The following is a 19,179-nucleotide window of genomic DNA, read 5'->3' as shown; positions in this document are numbered from 1 at the left end:
CTTTCCTTGTCTCGTTGGCCTATGTTATTAATCCTTTATAATCACCGGGGAAGGGAACTTATCCCTACAATGCAGCTTGGGCACCAAAGGAAGGTTACTCCCCAACGACTGTCATTCTTTAAGAGCACTGCCTCTGGCCATTCACACTCATCAGAGGTGCTCTCCCAGGCCAGACAATCAGGAAGAGCAGTGGCTGCTGGGATTGCCCAAGTGCTCTGCCATGGCACTGAATGCTCAGGTTATGAAAGGGCTTCATGGAGTCAGTTTGGGTTTAGTAGAACTGAGCCAAGATTCCTGTGAGAACAGAAATCTGAGGAGGAGGGTGGATAGTGTGAAGACAGATCTGCTTATTTCAGGGTATCTTTGTAACATGGTCCAGGGCACCCAGACCATTGGATGGGCTGCTCTTTGACCACACTTTGTGACCTGCAGAAGCAACATTCTGGAAGCACTAGTGACCAGCAAGGAGCCTGACTTTCTTCTTTGAGCTGCCCTTTGCATAGCCCCCATTTACTGGAGTACAGTGAGAAATACAAACCCAGGAATGTGGGTTGAGCAGTTCCAACTAAACGTTCTCCCAGGACAAACATAAGATCTGGATGCCAAGCTGAGAGAGGAGTGCTGTGCGAACAGAACTCGAGAAAGCAGCCCTGCAGATCTCCAAAATGGAGATTTTCCTGAGGGATGTTGTCAGTGCCTCCTTAGCCCCAGTAGAGGGAGCTCTCAGGTACTGTCACAGTCACTAACACATAGCTCATGGCAATGCACAGCATGGTCTCTTCGAGAGTGGCCAGTATTAATTTTTAGAATCCTTGTGGGCCCCACCTTCTGCACTCAAAGTGCAAGAGTGGGGAATTAGCCTTGACAGCATTTTTCCTTATTACATTTCAAACTCTTTTCTAGTGCCAGTCATCTTCCATAGACTGATAGCATGATACTCTCAGGTTTCACTTCAGACCACATCATCATCATCAGAACTTGTAGCATCATACATTCCTTCCAACATCTCCGCTACCCTCAAGTGGAACATGGCTGATGCACTAAAGATACTAACAGATAACCAAACAATCCCTACCTGCCAAACACGGTGTATTTAACTCTGCCTACATCAGTGGTGTTTGTTTGTCATGGTTCATGGGCTTAGTCCAAAACTCGGAAGCATTTTGCTCCAACCAAACCTGTGCGTATTCTTAGACATGTTGCTGCCGCACTGGAACACCCAGTCAGTTGGTTCAGCAGCCAACGTGTCAGAACAACCACTCACCCTTTTGGTGCTAATTCCACCTACACACTTACAGCCTGTGAATCAGAGCAATCAGACATCTTGATTCAGACTTCAGCTCTGAACAGCCAATTAACATGCAACCACATAGATTTCCAGCTCCAGAATGAACTCAGCAAGTCACTAAATTCCATCCAGAGCTTGCCTGGAATGTGCATCCCTGGGTTGCCATGGGGATGACAGGTGGGCACCTCCAACTTCTCACAGACCAGCAAGATACTGTTGCATCACAGTGAACAATACTTTTACAATGCAGAAATATACCCCTCTGCACAGGGGCCTGGGCACCCAGGAGAGTGAAATTCATGAGAGAGTCTCCAGTTCAGGATAGAAAAGTCTCACCTGTGAAGCTGGAGTCTCTCTGTGTTTCAACTGTCTTTCCCGCCTCCACGTGAGCTGTTGGAAACATGAGCAACTATTATTGATATCACTCCTAAAGCAGATGATCATTGTCACATTACGCTCTGCCTTCTGCTGTCTCAGACTCATGGTTTCAAGCCCCCGAGTGATGACTGGTATAACACTGCATGTCTGCATGAGAAAGATGTGGTCCTGATAGGCTGGGGAACTGTATTCAATGCTAGAATGTGAAGCTGAGTTCTGGGCTGGGCATAAAGGGTTAAAGCAACCCAGAAAAGGTTAGCGAGCCCTCAGGACAGGTCCTGAGCAGCCCAAGTAATTAATTGTCACGTCTCTATTCTCATCATCATTGTTCTCAGATGGAGAATTTCCTTTCGCACCTCTCATCTCTGTGGCACAGTATCCTGTGTCATTGAAACAGTCAGCATCACCTACTGGAAATGTGTTGGGGCTCTTTTCCTGTGAGCTGCTGAGTACCAGGGGAAAAGAACTGTGTTTGGATTGTTATCTAAAGAATGTTTTTCTGCTTTGCTTTCCAACTCTGGTCCTCTTCCTGGGACAGAGTGATTCTTTTCCAGTCCCACCTCAGTGCGCAGCTCTCACACAAAGTCCTCAGCTTGCTTTTCTTGGGCATTGCTGATGACTACAGATTAGACTGATTTGAGATCACGCTGATTATAGTGGACTGGTTTGTGATGCTTAAACACAACACCTATTTTAACTCCTTCCCTGCCCAGCAGCACTTTGCACATGTTAATCCAGTGGTGGGCAACCTGCGGCCTGCACACGGCCCGTCAGGGTAATCCATTGGCCGGCCGCAAGACAGTTTGTTTATATTGACTGTCCGCAGACACGGCTACCCGCAGCTTCCAGTGGCCATGGTTCACCGTTCCCGACCAATGGGAGCTGTGGGAAGCGGCGCTGGCCACTGGGACATGCTGGCCACAGCTTCCTGCAGCTCCCATTGGCTGGGAACGCCAGCGGCTCACCAGTAGATTACCCTGACAGGCCACGTGCCACAGGTTGCCCACCACTGCGCTAATCCAACCAAACATAATTATGTTTTTCAAGGCAAGAGAAAACGTGGTTGGCTCCCACATCACTCAAGCCAATGGGAGTTTTGCTTTTGATGTCAATGCGAGCAGGATTGGGCTTTATGTTCCAGAAGCAGCTTTGTTTGTTTTGCACTTTAATCAGTATTTATTCTTACCAGGGTAAGTAAAAGGGAAGAGGAGGGGTCATAGCATTCAGAAATACAGGACAATAATTTATATAATGTTTATGTTGCTACATTGTCAACATTTTGGCAAACCTTAAAATGGCTGCTGAATCAAATGGGTGTTTTTTTTTAAGTTTTCCACGCCAGCTATATTTAGTGCTATTTGTCAGGTGCCCGAGGCCACCAAGCCTGGGAGCATAGGATTTGTTATTCTTTCATCCCTCCATTCAGAGTAGTAACAGCTGTTCCTTTCATTCTGAGTTTGTCATTTCCACTCAAGATGAGTCATCTCTAGTTAGTTTTTTTCAAGAGCCCCAGAAGGTCAAGAGACAGAAGGTGAAAGTACTTTCCTCCACCCCCAAAACTTCCCAAAATGCTCTAGGTGAGATTCAATTTTTTGTGTGTTCACATTGCCTAATAGACAGCAGAAAGAGGTCCCAGTGTTCACTTACCAAGTTCAGTGGGCTTTCCTTCCTCTTGTTCCTCATGACTCCTTGCATAGCCTATAGGGATATCATAGCTATCACAAATCCATAGATATGCTGTTATTCTTACCACGAATTTCCTTTACCCATACTCAAAAAAACCCTGACTGTGGGTTTAGGAGATTTCCAGTGTCACTGGTTGTTTTTAGAGCTCTCAGTTTGCCAAGACACAAATGTGTGAGTGACAGGTTCTATCTTTAAAGATGCATATTTCACTTGTTTGACCCAATTTACCTCAAAATGGGTCTCATCTCTGAACAACCTCTTCCCACCTAGTCACAGCATTAATAAAATTACCACCCCCTTTTGTAGAGCTCTTTATTATCACTCTGGCAGTGACAGCCCATAGAGGAAGGTGAAATGCAGAAGGTGTGTATGGTCAAATGGATCTGCTACTCACAGAGAGCGCAGAGGTAGAAGGGCAGCAGAGGGAAGCAGAAGATGGCCAGCAGAATCCTCTGTGTGTTGGACAGACGGTCATGAAATGCCATTTCCTTTATTAATGTTCACCTGGAATGAACAACCAACATTAAATCAGTGTCCATTTTTTGCAACTCAGCATTATTTTCATCATCTGAAATGTTCCTCTCTCCTGCCTAATGCAACCAGTCTTTACACATCATTTCCCACTTACATGGAGGGGAAGCCACAACAGAAGTATGGAAAGTTCAGTCAAAGAATCTGATTTGGATGGGTCACAAGATGGTTAAAGGCAACAGAGAGTCCTGTGGCACTGTCATAAACAGATAGTTAAGGGTTAATGTCTCTTTTACCTGTAAAGGGTTAACAAACAGTGAACCTGGAACACCTGACAAGAGGATGAATCAGGAGACAAGATACTTGCAAATCTCGGTGGAGGGAAGCCTTTGTTTTGGCCTGTTTCGCGGGGTTTTTTGTTCTCTCTGGGTTCTGAGAGGGACCAGACATGTAAGCAGATATCTCCAAATTTCTGAAACAGCCTCTTCTGTTCAATTTAGTAAGTACCAATTAGGAAGGCAGTTTAGTCTTTTTGTTTGTTTTCTTTATTTGCAAATGCGTATTTGCTGGAAGGATTGTATCTCTGTTGCTGAAACTTGTATTTGTGCTAGCGGGATCGAGGATTTTTCTAGGTATCCATAAGCTGAAAGACCCTGTAACATTTGTCATCTTTGATTTGACAGAAACAACTTTTACTTTTTCTTTCTTTTATTAGAAGCTTTTCTTTTAAGAACCTGAATAGCCAAAATCAATCTTGTGTAAGACCCAAGGGGAGGGAGTCGCACTCACGCACGGAATTTGTGGCAGAAAGGAGAGAAGGGGGAGGAAAAGCTGATTTCTCTCTGTTTTAAGATTCAAGGAGTTGAATCACAGTGATCTTTCCAGGGTAACCTAGGAGGGAAGCCTGAGAGAGGGCAACGGTGGGGGAAAGGTTTACTTTCCTTGTGTATAAGATCCAGGGGTCTGGTCTTGGGTCCCCGGGAAGGTTTTGCGGGGACCAGATTACCAGGCACGGTGCAAGTCCTGGTTGGTGGCAGCACTACAAGATCTAAGCTGGTAATTAAGCTTAAAGGGGTTCATGCTGGTACCCCATCTTTTGGACGCTAAGGTTCAGAGTGAGGGCTCATACCATGACAGGCACCTTTAAGACAAACAGATATATTGGAGCATAAGCTTTCGTGGGTGAACACCACGCATACATGCATGCGTCTGATGAAGTGGGTATTCACCCACGAAAGCTTATCCTCCAATACATCTGTTAGTCTTAAAGGTGCCACAGGATTCTCTGTTGCTTTTTACAGATCCATACTAACACGGCTACCCCTCTGATACTTGACAAGATGGTTAAAGACAGTTGAAGCCTCTGCAGTGTTGACAATGCAAGCATCGAAAAATCATGAGATTGGCTTACAAACAATGAGGTTTAACAAATAAAAATTGCTGGGTTCTTTTTATTTTCATTCTGCCATTGGGGCATGTACAATGATTTAAGATTCTCTTCAAGCAGGATGGTTAGACATTTTTTTTAAAATACTGTAAAAGTTGACAGTCTCAGGTAATAAGCAGATTCCAGTAGCACCAAATCTTGCAAGACTCCTGATCAAATCACCAGAGATGTCAGCACTTTATTTAGGATGCCTACACAGACTCCAGTTTGTTCTTAACATGCACCATCCCGGCTAGCTCCCTTCTGAGCCACCCCAGGAGCAAAACTGACAGAGTCCCTTTGATCCTCCCTGCAAAGTGACTCAAAGGCTTAGGATGAATGAACCTCATGTGCATGGTGCTCTGCAGGTCAATGGCAGGTTTCAGCCTTTTGTTGCTGGTCTTCTGACCATGTAGTGCATCCACCCACAGGGGGCTGAATAAATGAATGCACAACCCCCCTGCTACATTAACCATTTCTATACTGCAGAAGAATCAAGAACCAAAAAGTTTAAGAAGGAAAAACACATGATTAAGGTAAAGAAAAGGGCAAACTTAAAAGAAGTATAGACAGGAACCAGGGATGAAAGGATGTTGCAATGCAGTCAGGGGTGAAAGTAAGCCAAAGCAGCTGCCATTACCAGGGGTGGGAGGTGGAGGGGGGCAAAAGGAGCAGTTGCCCCAGGGCTGGTGATTTAAAAGGACGTGGGGCTCCAGGTGCCGCTGTTGCTACTATGGCAGTGGCTGGAGCCCTGGGCCCTTTAAATCGCCACTGGAGCCCCGCGTGGTGCAGGCGAGGCAGCGCAGATGGGCTGGCTGGGGGATGCTGACCCCTCAGCTCTGCCCCTTCTGTGGGCCAGAGCCAGCCCCTGTACCGGTAAGTCCTCTGTCTTACTTTCACCCCTGAATGCAGTGCACTCAGAATCCCAGGAGCAGCAGAGAGGAGTAAAGGGAGTGCAGCCCCAGAATCTAAGGATGGTCCAGGCCACACTGGAGCTCTGTGGGGATGACTGAAGAAAGGCAGGTTTACAGTGAATCATCAAAGAGTGTTAGAGGCCTGACCATTGCTTGTGCAAGGTCTGGTGCTGATACCCTTTGAGTGAGACTTCCTCTGTCTGTGCACACACCAGCTGGGTCTTAATGCACCCTGAGCCTTTTCCTAGCTACCTTCATGTAGCAGACAGTACTCACAATAGTGATGTCCCACCCAAGGCAGGCAGATCACTCTCTGGACTGGAGCAGGTCCTTAGGTTGCTTAAACCCTTCCCTTCCCTTGGCTGACCGCAGAAGGGAGGCCTAATGGAGAAGGCTGCCAGACAGACCTCTCTGCTTGGACAGTGGAGTTCCTGAGCAACCTTCCTTCCTCTTGCGCCAGGCATAGGCTGTCTGGCTCTCCTCTCTCCCTTCTGGTTCTGGCTTGTGGCCAAAAACTTTTTGGGAGAGGGAGGCTGGCTTCTCTCCCTGCCCAATGCCCTCTGTCACTGTGGTCTTTGGAAGACTCCCTCAGCATGGTTGGCAGAACTCCTTGGGCTAGGGTGACCAGACAGCAAGTGTGAAAAATCAGGACAGGGGTTGAGGGGTAATAGGCACCTATATAAGACAAATCCTTGAATATCAGGATGGTCCTTATAAAATCAGGATATCTGGTCACCGTACCTTTGGCTCATTAGCAAAATGGACTTCCCTCTCAACTAGCCTGCAGTGAGCAACTGGGGGTCATCTCCTTTAGCTGCTGTGGTCTTCTCTTTTTTCAGCATTTGCTAGTCAGGCCCATACACAGGATCAGCAGGCAGTTTCAGTTTCCCAGCTGCTGTGTGTCTGGGAACTGCTTCCCTCAGGTAGACCTACCTGAGAAATGAGATGTGTGGCTCACTGGCCTTTTAGAGTGCATGGAAGATTCGCAAACAGGGTATGGCTGTTTCACTAGCATAGAGCAATTTGGCAATCTGCTCTGTAGGGAAGAGATCTTTGCTAAGCATGCTGAGACTCTAAGGTTTATGATGTAGCAGCCGCATGCTGGCTTCCACTCCTTAGCCTCTGATGTCACACAAAAAAAGGTCCCTCCTGAAAACTGACCAGCTTTCTCCAGTTCCACTCATTCTGCTACAACAGTACTAGAGAAAAAAGCTAAGAGTGATCTGGGGTTCATCTCTCACACACTGGGCCTGATTCGCCTCTCAAACTGAGGTACATAAAGGCTAACTCCATTGAAGCCTGTGGAGTTACACCAGTATAAAACCATCTAAGTGAGCGGAGCATCAGGCCCATACTGAATGACATGCGGATAGTTTTTAGCTAACTGCTATAGAGTATATGCGCCAGGTGAACTAGTAGGCTCCAGCTGCTTTATGCTGTTTTGATAACTGTGATGGGGGGCGTAACCCACACAGACTCTGAAGGGGTTAATGTGGGACTGAGGAGCCAATTAACAAACTTGGCAGCACCTGGTAGAGAGTGAAAGCCAGGCTTAATTGATAATGAAGCCCAGCTATGGTGGGGCTGGCTGGTGATTATAGAGCCAGGAAGGTTGTAGCAGAAAGGGGCTGCTAGAATTGAGGATAATGACATGCTTCAGGGCTTGGATAGGAAAAATGAAGTGATTTTGTTTAGGGTATGAACTGGCCATTGTGGCATAAATTAAAGTCTTTTGAATAAATAGGCACAAAAGTAGACTATGCATGCTTGGTAAGGTGGAAGAAACAACTCATCACTTTGTATAGTTAAATAAGGGCTTTGATTAAAAAAGGGAAAAAGTTTGTGAGGAATTCAAACATTGTCAGGTGTAACAAAAGTTACAGTGTTATTTAGTGAAAAATATTGGGGAAATGGAGTAGGATTAGGAAGGTGTTGTTACATTACCTGAGGGATGCAGGACAGAGTGAGAGAATATGCAGCACTAACTACTTAGGAAGTATGTTTGGTGGCAGCTACAGACTATTCAGTCAAGTCTGTTTTGTCATTTAAAAAAAGAGCAGAAAGGGGTTGAAGTGAGGGAGTCTGTGGTCACTCTCTTGGCAATAGATAAGGTAGGAAGTGGTCCAGGGAGGCAGCAGGCCATAGACCTTGACTGACAGCTCCAGAGTCCCTGGTCTGGAACCCAGAGTAGTGGGAGGTTCCAAGGAAGGTGGGGTGAAACCTGCTGACGTAAGGGGTGTAAGAACCGTAGAGACCAAAGTCAGACAGAAGACCTGCTGTAAGGTCACTGGACTGCAGCTTGGTTGGACTCTGTTACCCTGGAAGGGGTGTACTAAAGCCTGACATGGGTGGAAGATCAAGTTGCAGGAAAAGAGACCACCGTAGCAACGGAGTGACCATCGGCAAGGGGCACCATATGGAGAGACAACTGCTACGCCACTCCTGGCCACAAGGAGATGCTTCTGTGGTGAGTGAAAAACCTTTTACGGCAACTGTTCACAAACTTCATTGCACGGTTAACCCCTTAGTTCTGATGACAAAATTACTATATGACCCTGGGAGAGAGGGGGCCAGAGGCTGAGCCCCGTGTGGAGGGAGAGTTTGCGCTTCAGCTTCAACCACAGGTCCCAGCAAGTCAAATGCTGGCCCTGGTGACCCCACTTTGGGAACTGCTGCTTTACAACACCACAAAGCAGCTGTAAACCCAGATTAACTAACTGGACAACTATACAGGATTGATGGCAGCATTGCATTGCCAGAGCAGTACAAAGCAGCCAGTGTATCAGTGGATCTGGCCCTAAAAGTATACTGCTCCTGTGACACATACCAAAATGCTATCAGTATTAATCAGTCTTCCACTAAAACAAAGCTACTTTTAAAATGTCTTGTATTATCAATTTTAATAAAACATGGAAATTCACTTATTATTTTACATCCCCAACACGGAAAATACTCATTCCAGTTAGCTTAGTAAAAACAAGACAATGTAGCGTTCAGGTCATAGTCCTTAATCAATATCCACTTTAGGATGGAAACGGTGTTCGTCTGTCTGGAAAGCACCTTGCATTCTGGGGACTGTCCTGCAATATATAAAATTCGGATTTCTTTTTCATCCAAAGTTTTAAAACCAGATCGGTAATGTGTATTCTTTCCTTAAGCCCTATGCGTGATACTGAAAGTAAATAAATGATATGTAGCTCTTACAGTAGCATTGAAACTTATTGCTTCATGATTTTAGTGGTAAAGTCTTCTGCTGCTGTTGTAAACCTGACAGCGCTAGCGCCTAGTAGTGATTCTTTGAGAGATGATACAGTGTAATAACAATCGGTACCTCCAAATCTCCAAGCCCTCACTATCCCTCCCTAGAGCAGGGTAACCCTCTTATAAGAACTTTTTTCCCCCAGAATATTCCTTTCTGGTAATGGTTCTTTAAATTTGGCATTACTTCTGCCCTGTGATTGCCAGATTGCAACTAGTGGCTGCTGGCTGCATCTCAGATCAGGGTTGCCAACTCTTGTGATTTCTGGTGATTTTTCTTAGTCACAGCTGCTGCAATGTGATCATTACCTGAGAGCTCAACTTTTTTTTTTTTCTTCTTAAATGAAAGTTTCCAGTTCTTATGGTTGCAGAGAAAAGCTAGAAAGAATGAAGCAAAAGGCAACTGAAAAAAATGCAAACTTTGTTTTTTAAATTCATGTTTTTTGAACATTTGGCATTGGCAATAACTGAACTACACGAGCAGGAGGAAGATTTCTTTGGAGAAATCTTGGCCTCATTGATCTCAATGGGAGTTTTGATATGAACTTCAGTAGGGCTAGGTTTTACTGAGGAGTTACTACAAGACTTACAATCTGCCTGGAGAAAACTGTGTGCACCAATCATCTTCACCGCTCCATGCCATATCCCCTAGTATATCCATTAGTGGAATCCAGCTAAAGCAAGTTGACAGTTTTACGTATCTTGGCAGCAACATATCCAACAATTGATCTCTTGACAAAGAGATCGTGAACAGGATATGGAAAGTTTCTCTGTCACTAGGAAAGCTACGTAACAAAGTCCTGAAATCCCACAACATAACCCTCTCAACAAAAATAAAACTTTATAATGCTTTTGTGCTCACATCTCTCCTCTGTGGCTATGCAACCTGGACACCATACAAATGACACATCAAACAGCTAGAGGCCTTCCATATGCAGTTTCTGTGCACCATTATGGGGATCTGCTGGCAGGACAAAATTACCAACCTGGAGGTTCTCCAAAAGTCAAATGCCATAAGCATTGAGGACATGCTGATAAAAGCCCAACTACGCTGGGTTGGACACATCATTAGGATGCCTGAATATCGACTCCCCAGAAAAATTTTTTATGGGGAATTGGCACAAGGACATTAGAATCAAGACCGCCCCAGAAAGTACTATAAGAACAGCATCAAGAACAGCACACGCTGTGGTGCAATAAAACCGGATGATCTTGAGAAGGCTGTGTTAAATAGATCAGCATGGCAACACACAGCACTCGGAGCTTTCCAAGCCTTTGAAGAGGACAGAAATAAACAATTGTTAGCTGCAAGGGAAAAGCACCATACTACTGCTATAGCTACCAAGATGCTCATCTATGGCTTTGTCTGCCCGATCTGCTCACGAGCATGTGCGTCACGCTTTGGACTTCAGAGTCACTCCAGAATCCACAAAAAGAAAGAGCATGAAAACATAATTTTCTAAACGATGGAACACACACACACACCCTACCTGCTTCCTGTGGGGGACCACTCATCCAGTGAGACACCAAACTGAAAACATCATCAAAACAAGTCTCACTGGTTGGTCACATCCCGAAGGCATTCTAGCATTTCTATCAGCTTCTGGAAGTTGTCTATTTCAAATGAATCCTTCCTTGCTGATGCTGTATGGGCTTTTCTCTGACTGTTCTGAGCAGTAAAGAATTGGAGTCCCACTGATGCATATATCCTCTGTCAGAGTAACCATAATTTGAAAAATCTGTCTTATTAAAAATATCCCTGTGTAAACAGCAGTATGGCAGCACACATTGGCAACAGGTCACTCTGGATGGGATCTTCAAAGGGACTTAGGCATTCTGTTACTGAGCACCACTGGCATGGAGGCTGTGGGGGGCATGGGAGGTGGAGTTTAGGGGCTGAGGATCTGGGTGGGTGGAGTGGGGTTGAAGGAGATTGAGGTAGACACACTGAGAGGGGAAGGGTTAAGGGGCTGGAGTCAGGTGGGGGCAGGGAACAGGGCTTGGCAGATTTGATCCTGAGCCACGCAGTTGAATTGCGTTAGTACTTTTCTGTCATCCCCCGCCCCCATGCTGCGCTAATGCCCTGTGGTGGCCAGGCTGGGCCTGAGCCAGCACTGGCCCAGCTTGCCCTAGGCCCCCAATGGTGTTACTAAAAGATGGTGGTGGAGTTCGGACGACTGAGTGGGGTGTGCCCATTCCAGTCTGCACAGTAATAAAGGCCTGGCAGTGGCAATGCTGTTCCCCAGGCCTCCCCTGTGGCACCCCCAGAGCCAGCTCCTCAGTCTCCATCCCTCCCCCCACGGGCAGGGAGCTCCCCTCCTGCTGCCATTCTCATATGGGCAGGGGGAGGAGACCTGCCAGCTCGGCACCACATTGCCTCTGAAGCCGCAGCAGCAGCACTAAGAGCTATGGGACAAGATTTTACTCTGTGTGAGGGAGAGGAGGCTTGTCCTCCCTGTTTGTGGAGCCCCCATAGGCACCTCAGTCATTCCTTGTGGGAATGGGTTAGGCGCCTGCCTCGCACCAGACACAATGGTGGGAGGAGAAGGTAATGGTAATGATGTCACCCCTCCACTGCTCATCTTATAACTCTTACCCCAGTGCTCAGAGCACCCTCTTGGGTTCAAGTCTCCCCTCCCTGCTAGAGTGGGAGAAAGGCTTTGAACAGGGATTGCTCGTCTGAGTGCTCTACCCACTGAGCTGTGAGAGATTCCATGCTCGTCTGAGTGCTCTACCCACTGAGCTGTGAGAGATTCCATGCTTGTCTGAGTGCTCTACCCACTGAGCTGTGAGAGATTCCATGGGGGTTCCCTCAATCTCTCCTGTGAGTTAAATCATGAGCAAGTGACTGGCACAAGGGGATAGGACCCTGGGACTCTCACATGGGTGCCCTAACCCCTGGTCTACAGTCACTCTAACACTCTGGCCCAATGACTGTTGATAAATAAAATTCTTACTGAAGGATAGAGAGGAAAATATGACTCTGCAGTCCAAGGATTGGGGCACCCATCTGGGAGGTGGGAGATTTGGGTCCAGTCCCCCTATTCCATTCACTCTTCTATTAGTTACTACTGGGGCCTACAGTCACTGAGTGAAATTTTATCTGAAAACATAGGTACTGAGTGAGTGAGAGTGCCTACAAGGTTCAGCTAGGGTGACCAGGTGTCCAGTTTACAACCAGAACACCTGGTAAAAAAGGATCTTGGCGGCTCTGGTCAGCACTGCTGACTGGGCTATTTGACTGTCTAGTTGATGGCTCCACACAGAGGGGCTGGCAGGCTCCTTGCTAGCCTCTGCACCGTGCGTCTCCAGGGAAGCAGCCGGGATGTCCCCTTTCTGGCTCCTATGGGGCAGGGGCAGTGTGTGGAACCCCCGGGCTGCTCCTACGCAAGTGCTGCTCCCACTGGCTGGGAACCACAGCCACTGAGAGCTGCAGGGGTGATGTCTGCGGATGGGGCAGCACACAGAGCCGCCTGGCTGCGCCTCTGCATAGGAGCTGGAGAGGGGACATGCTGCTGCTTCTGGGAGCTGCTTGAGGTAAGCGCTGCCCAGATTCTGCATCCTGACCCCCTCCTAGGCACTAATCCCCTGCCACCTCCCTGATCCCCCTCCCTGACCTCCGAACCTCTCGGTCCCAGCCTGGAGCCCACTCCCACACTCCAAACCCCTCAGCCCCAGCCCAGATCCCCCTCCTGCACCCCAAATCTCTCATTTGCAGCCCCTCATCAGAGCCCGCACCCTCAGCTGGAGCCCACATTTCCCGTATCCCAACCCCCTGCCCTGGCCCAGAGCTCCCTCCCACACCCATAACCTCTCAGTTCTGGCCCCACTCCAGAACCTGCACCCCTAGCCCAGAGTCAGTTCCTCCTCCCACACACCAACCCCCTGCCTCAGACTGGAGCCCCTTCTCATACTCCGAACCCCTTGGCCCCACCCTCCAGCCCAGAGCCCCCTCCTGCACCCCAAACCTCTCATCCCTGGGCCCCATCCCAGATCCCACATCCCCAGCCAGAGCCCTCAACTCCTCCTGCACCCCAACCCCCTGAGCCAGCCCGTTGAAAATAAGCAACTGAGCAAGTGACAGGAGGGGGGGAGAAGTGAGAGGTGGGCAGGGCCTCGGAGAAGGAGCGGGGCATGGGCAAGGCCTCAGAGGAAGGGAGGGGTGGGGCATTGGTGTTCGGTTTTGTGTGAGTAGAAAGTTGGCAGTCCTAGGTTCAGCTAGCATTCTGTGGATCACAGTGGAGCCAAAACTGGGACTTGAGCACCTAAATCCCAGACCTACTTGCCTGTCTGGGGTTTTGGTGTCTAAATACCTTTGGATCTGGATCTCTGCTCCTGTCTAAAGTGTAAGACTGTGCTCTCTTAGAACTACAATACAATTTCCCAATTGATAGCCAGCTATCAGTGAGTTCAAATCTTTTATAGCAATGTTGGAAAGCCAACTCTGTGCTCTTTGCTTTAGCATCAGACCTGATGACTGTTTGCTACCAAAACCACATTTTTGTTATTTGTTGAGTCCCAGTAGGAGTCTCAGTCATGGACCAGGTCCCAGTGGTGCTAGGTGCTGAACAAACACAGTACGAGATGTGATATGAATCAGCACCAGTGAAATGGATAAGTGATAATTAACAGACTTCCCTTGCTTTCACTACCCATCATGTTTCCAGTCCAAATTTGGATTAGCATTCAGTCATCATTGCTAATATCTTCCTTTATTGTGGCTAATTTGACTAGTTCATTTTTCTGAGAACTCAACTTAATTAGCAGAAGTGGATTAAGTAATAATAGCAGATGTCTAAGGAGCAGCAAGCATGCACTTTAACATGCTCAGCAAGGGAGAGCTCATTGCTCCTGGTGGCCATCTTGTAAAGCAGCCCATGAGCAATTTGTAGCATTTCATGGGCAATGTAACCCCTCTAATTGTGATTGACAGGCCTATCAAAGCTGAAAAGCATCTCAATAAAACAGATTGTGCAAGTAGGATTGTCCCGTTAAAGCCACAGGTCACCAATTAAAGGTAATGGGAAAGAATTGTTTCCTTGCTTTTTGCCCTGCTAATGCCGCTGCCTCAATTAACTGTGTCCCATTACTGTGTTTTTTCAACTGTACAAAGACGAGCCAAGGACACATGAACGTAACATGAGCTGGGAAGATTCTATGAGTGCCAGGAAGTTAAAGCTGCTCTCTTCTGACTGGCTGTACTTTCATTCCTCTTTATGGATGTGGGAGCAGTTCAGAGCCTGCTATACGTGCTCTCTCCCCAGGACACGTCTCTTGGGTGTCTGTGAGAGACTGGCTTTTCCAGGGACTCGCTCATAATATGTTTGATTAAACCCTAGAGAAGAGTTTGTTTCCTGGGCACCCACAGCTCTTTGTATTAGTGCCACTGTAATCCACTAGTGAATATGTTACGAACTCCCAAAGCTATGGGTTTGTTTTGGCCCTCGCTAGAGCGGCTTGCCTGTTTAGTTTGTGCTTTTAGCTCTGAAGGTCCCTGGTTCAATTTCTGGTGTGTGGGCCAAGAAAGCAGCTGTTGTGCTCTGATAACAAAGCCTCTGAAGAATAATTCCTGCTCTCAGCTGTGCCACCCACCCATGTGGGCACAACCTCCTCATTGTCAGCCATTCGGGGCTTGGAGGACACATTTGAATGAGACACGTATTCAACTTCCTTCTTAGCATACTTAAACCTGACCTACTGGTTGCAGGGTGACTCCCTGCTTCTGAATGGCTGCTGTCTGCCAGAGATGAGACCAGATGCTCCAGCCCCAGTTTCTCATCTCAGCAGTCTTTTCCCTCAGATGAAGCCAGGGCCACGTGGGTATGCTGCCTATTGCCAGGCCTGCAGTTTGTGTCTATCCACACTTATGCCTGCTTCTCACTTTTGGGTGGTGCTCTCCTACTGTAACGGCCATTAGCTGGCTAAGTGCACCTTCCTTGCCTGTTCTGTACCTTATATGTAGGGGCTACCTAGCTTCCTTGGTTCTTCCCAGCCACTCGCTCCAATTGGTTTCTCCTTTTGCGCTGGCTTCCATAACAGAAACAAATGGCGTAGGCGTTAATAGCAAAACGGTAGCAATAGATGCCTCCTGGGCCTTCTAGGCACCAGCTTTCTTAAGCAGTGACACAAGCAAGAGTAGGTAGCCTTTCCTTTGAGCTTCTGATAGCAGCTCAAACTAGCCTGGAAGCTGCGAGTGCCCGAGAGTGGATCTCCATTTCAGTGGTCAGCCTGTTACCTCTAAGCCCTTTGGTCCCTGTCAGACTATAGCTTCACTGCCAGTCTCTTATGTTTGCTTTATATGTGCTGGGTTCTTCATCAGTCCCTGGATCAGAGCACCCCTCAATGGTTTGGATAACCTGTGGCTATTTCCAGGGCCGCCCAGAGAGGGGGGCAAGTGGGGCAATTTGCCCCAGGCCCCGGGCTCCGCAGGGGCCCCCAAGAGAACGGGCCAGGCTTCCGCCGCAGCCCGACCCCGCCTCCGCCCCTCACCCAGAGCCTCAGCAAATCCAGCAGCGTCCCTGAATAGCAGTGCCCTGTGGCTCCGGCAGGACTCCTGAGCGCCCAGCACTCTCCCTTATCACGTGGCTTTGAGCAGAGCGGAGCTCAGGAGCTCCGCGGGAGCCACACTGCACCGCTGTTCAGGGACACTGCTGGATACGATGCACTGAGGCTCCGGGTGAGCGGGGTGCCAGGAACAGAATGGGTCGAGGATTCTAAGGGGGGTGGGCAGTTGGGGGGCAGGAAGTAGGGGAGTCAGATAGGGGGCAGGGCTAGGCTGTTTGGGAGGCACAGGCTTCCCTACTCTAAAGCTCATCCAGCAGTTTGAGGCTTGCAGAAGAGCCAAGCTGTTAGCTTTTCCATTAGGGCTACCATCCGTTTTACTTCTCAAATGCCAAATTATAGTCTATATTCAATTTCAGTGCCATAGGGAGATTCATGTCAGGGGAGAGTAGCTTCATTTAAAATTAGGCCACTGGGGGAGGATCACATGGAGAGAGCAATATCCTTACACCACCTACCTCTTTCCTGACCTACCAAGGGAGACACCCGCTCCCCCTCCCTGCATTCCCTGAGCTTCAGAGGGGTTAGTTTCAGTGGTCTCAAACTTTTTTGTTCTGTGACCCCTTTCACAGCAAACCTCTGAGTGTGAACCCGCCTCCCCCATATATTGAAAAACACTTTTTTATATATTTAACACTATTATAAATGTGGAGCAAAGTGGGGTTGAGGTGGAGGCTGACAGGTCACAACCCCCAAGTTAATCTTGTGACTCCCTGCAGGGTCCCGACCCCCAGTTGAGAAGCCCTAGGTAATTTAATTTTAGCACCCTGTGTTCATTCACATGTATGTGCTATTTTGAGCATGTTTAAGTTTTCACAACAAGGCTCAAATGCTCAGTTTGTGGAGCATGTACATAGCTTACTAAAGACAAACCCACAGTAACCGTCCCAGTTTGTGAGGGACCCCATGGAGTCAGTCTCTAGGAAACAAGATAAATGCATGGAAGTTAAGTCCTTAATGGCATTAGCAGGATGGTAACAAATGGTGTCCCTAGCCTCTGTTTGTCAGAGGGGGAAGATGGAGCAGGGGAGAGATTCACTTGATCATTACCTTTAGGTTCACTCCCTCTGGGCACTTGGCATGGGCATTGTCGGTAGACAGGATACTGGGCTGGATGGAACTTGGTTGACCCAGTATGGCGTGTCTTATGTTCTAACCTAAATGAACCCAAAGTTAATGGAGACAATATGAGTCAAGAAAGCCAGCAGAGAATCAGAAACCTGGAAAAATCTTGACTGGGTGGGCTCAGGCGTTTGGTCACAATTGAGTGGTTCAAAAGTTTTGGATTTTTTTAAGCAGAATTTTTAGTATTTCTTTAAACAATCAAACACAGCAAGCAGCAAATATTTGGCCACACGCTTCTGAAACCCCAAACCATATTCAGGTTTTGGCCGACTAATTTCAGCTTTTCAATTAAAAAAAAAACAACAACTTTTGAAGGAAAGCAGACATTGTCCGCAATTTTTTTTCCGCTTTTTAAAAACCCCTAGTTTTCGATCCAAAAAAAGTTTTGACGGAAAATATTTCTCTAACCTTTTTAATGAGCTTTAGTGCCTTTTAGCACTAGCTGATGCTGAGAACCAGCGATACCTTGTAAAGAAGTTTTCTCAAAACTGGGTATGTGCCGAGATGTGGAAGGTTTATTTTTCCCAGGGTCGTCCCTGGCGGGGAGCATGTGGGCCAATTTGCCCAAGCCCCACAGGGGCCCCCACGAGAATACAGTATTGTAATTTTTTTTATGGAAGGGGCCCCCAAAATTGCTTTGCCCCAGGCCCCCTGAATCCTCTGGGCGGCCCTGGCTATTTCTCTTGGGGTGAACAGAATACATGCTAGGACACAGAAAACTGTGCTGATTGGAGTCAGGCAGAGTCCAGGGGCTATTTAGGCTTCCCACAGCTCTCAATACACTCTGGTCTGATTTCTCACCCCACCCCTGCTATTCCAGACCAGGGCCTCTCTTGAGCACTCTAGCAGATGTTGTGGTTTCAAATGTGGACCAGTGTCCATTGAGACTAGGTTGAGATAATTTCAGTGAGTCCTAACTAAACTCTGGTCAAGCAAGGTGCAATTTTTGCCTCGACTCCTGGCTCCTCCTCATAATTGTGCCAAGGCCAGAATGTGGCATAACCTTTAGGCACTGCACGATGCTTATTCCATACAAGCTAGCTTATGGCAGTCATGAAGCATGATATTGACAATGACCTCCTACATGCATGTAGAATTCCTTGCGATCCCCAGGTGGTAGGCCTAAAATCATGTGAGGCAGGGAGTTGGGTGCTGACAGCTTCTCTCAGAAACATCATTACAGCCATCTGCTCTCAGCTGTGCTGGGATGATGGCTTCTGTAAAGGGCGAGCATGCCGCAGGATGTCAGAGATCTGGCAGTAACTGTATTTGAAGGGCTTCGGAGAGGAACTGACTCTATCTTTTCAGCTATTCGTGTACTTCTAGCTATATGTGCTGCTAGATCAGGGGTGGGCAGACAGTTTGGCCTGAGGGCCACATCTGGGTGGGGAAATTGTATGCAGGTCCATGAATGTGGGGCTGGGGCAGGAGGTTGGGGTGTGAGAGGGAGTGCAGTGTGCAGGAAGGGGCTCAGGGCAAGGGGCTGGGGTGCAGGGGACTCAGGGGAGGGGGTTGGGGTGCAAAAGGGGTGTGGCAGGAGGCTCAAGGCAGGGGGTTAATGGGCTCAGGGCAGGGGTTTGGGGTACAGGAGGAGTTTGGGGTTTGGGCTCTGGTAAGCGCTGCTTACCTCGAGCAGCTCCAGGGTGGCAGTGGCACGCAGAAGGGCTAAGGCAGGCTCCCTGCCTGCCCTGGCCCCGCACCACTCCCAGAAGTGGCCAGCCTGTCTGGCAGTGGCTCCTGGGGGTAGGGTGGGGTAGGGCAGGTGGCTCTGCTATTTGCTGCCCTCACCTGTGGGTACCACCTCTAAAGCTCCCATTGGCCGCGGTTCCCCGTTCCCGGTCAATGGGAGCTGTGGGGGGGCTGTACCCCCCTCTCCTCTGGGGCCACAGGGACATGGTGCCGGTGGCTTCCAGGAGTGGTGCAGGGCCAGGGCAGGCAGGGAGCCTGCCTTAGCCCCTGCTGCGCCATGGGGCTGGCAATCCTGCAGGATGGATTGAAAATCCTGATTGGCCAGATCCGGCTCACATGCTGTAGTTTGCCCTCCCCTGTGCTAGATGTATTGAGCCAGATGC

General features: G+C 48.2%; 1 protein-coding gene across 2 annotated transcripts in view; it reads right to left on the bottom strand.

The window, feature by feature from the left end:
- KY (kyphoscoliosis peptidase) overlaps positions 1-19,179 on the bottom strand; it is a 78,644-nt gene that overhangs the window by 51,202 nt on the left and 8,263 nt on the right. For both annotated transcript variants that reach the window (XM_032769808.1, XM_032769811.1), the window contains exons 2-4: positions 3,747-3,856; positions 3,314-3,364; positions 1,625-1,678 (exon numbers count right to left, since the gene is read on the bottom strand). In XM_032769808.1, the coding sequence (XP_032625699.1) occupies positions 1,625-1,678; positions 3,314-3,364; positions 3,747-3,837 (196 nt within the window). In that variant the 5' untranslated portion in view covers positions 3,838-3,856. The remainder of the gene's footprint in view (positions 1-1,624; positions 1,679-3,313; positions 3,365-3,746; positions 3,857-19,179) is intronic.

Source organism: Chelonoidis abingdonii, chromosome 8, assembly GCF_003597395.2.
Source record: "Chelonoidis abingdonii isolate Lonesome George chromosome 8, CheloAbing_2.0, whole genome shotgun sequence".
In the NCBI taxonomy this organism is placed as follows: domain Eukaryota; kingdom Metazoa; phylum Chordata; order Testudines; family Testudinidae; genus Chelonoidis; species Chelonoidis abingdonii.
Note: the sequence above shows the minus strand (reverse complement) of the source record. Positions and strands in the feature narration are given on the sequence as shown.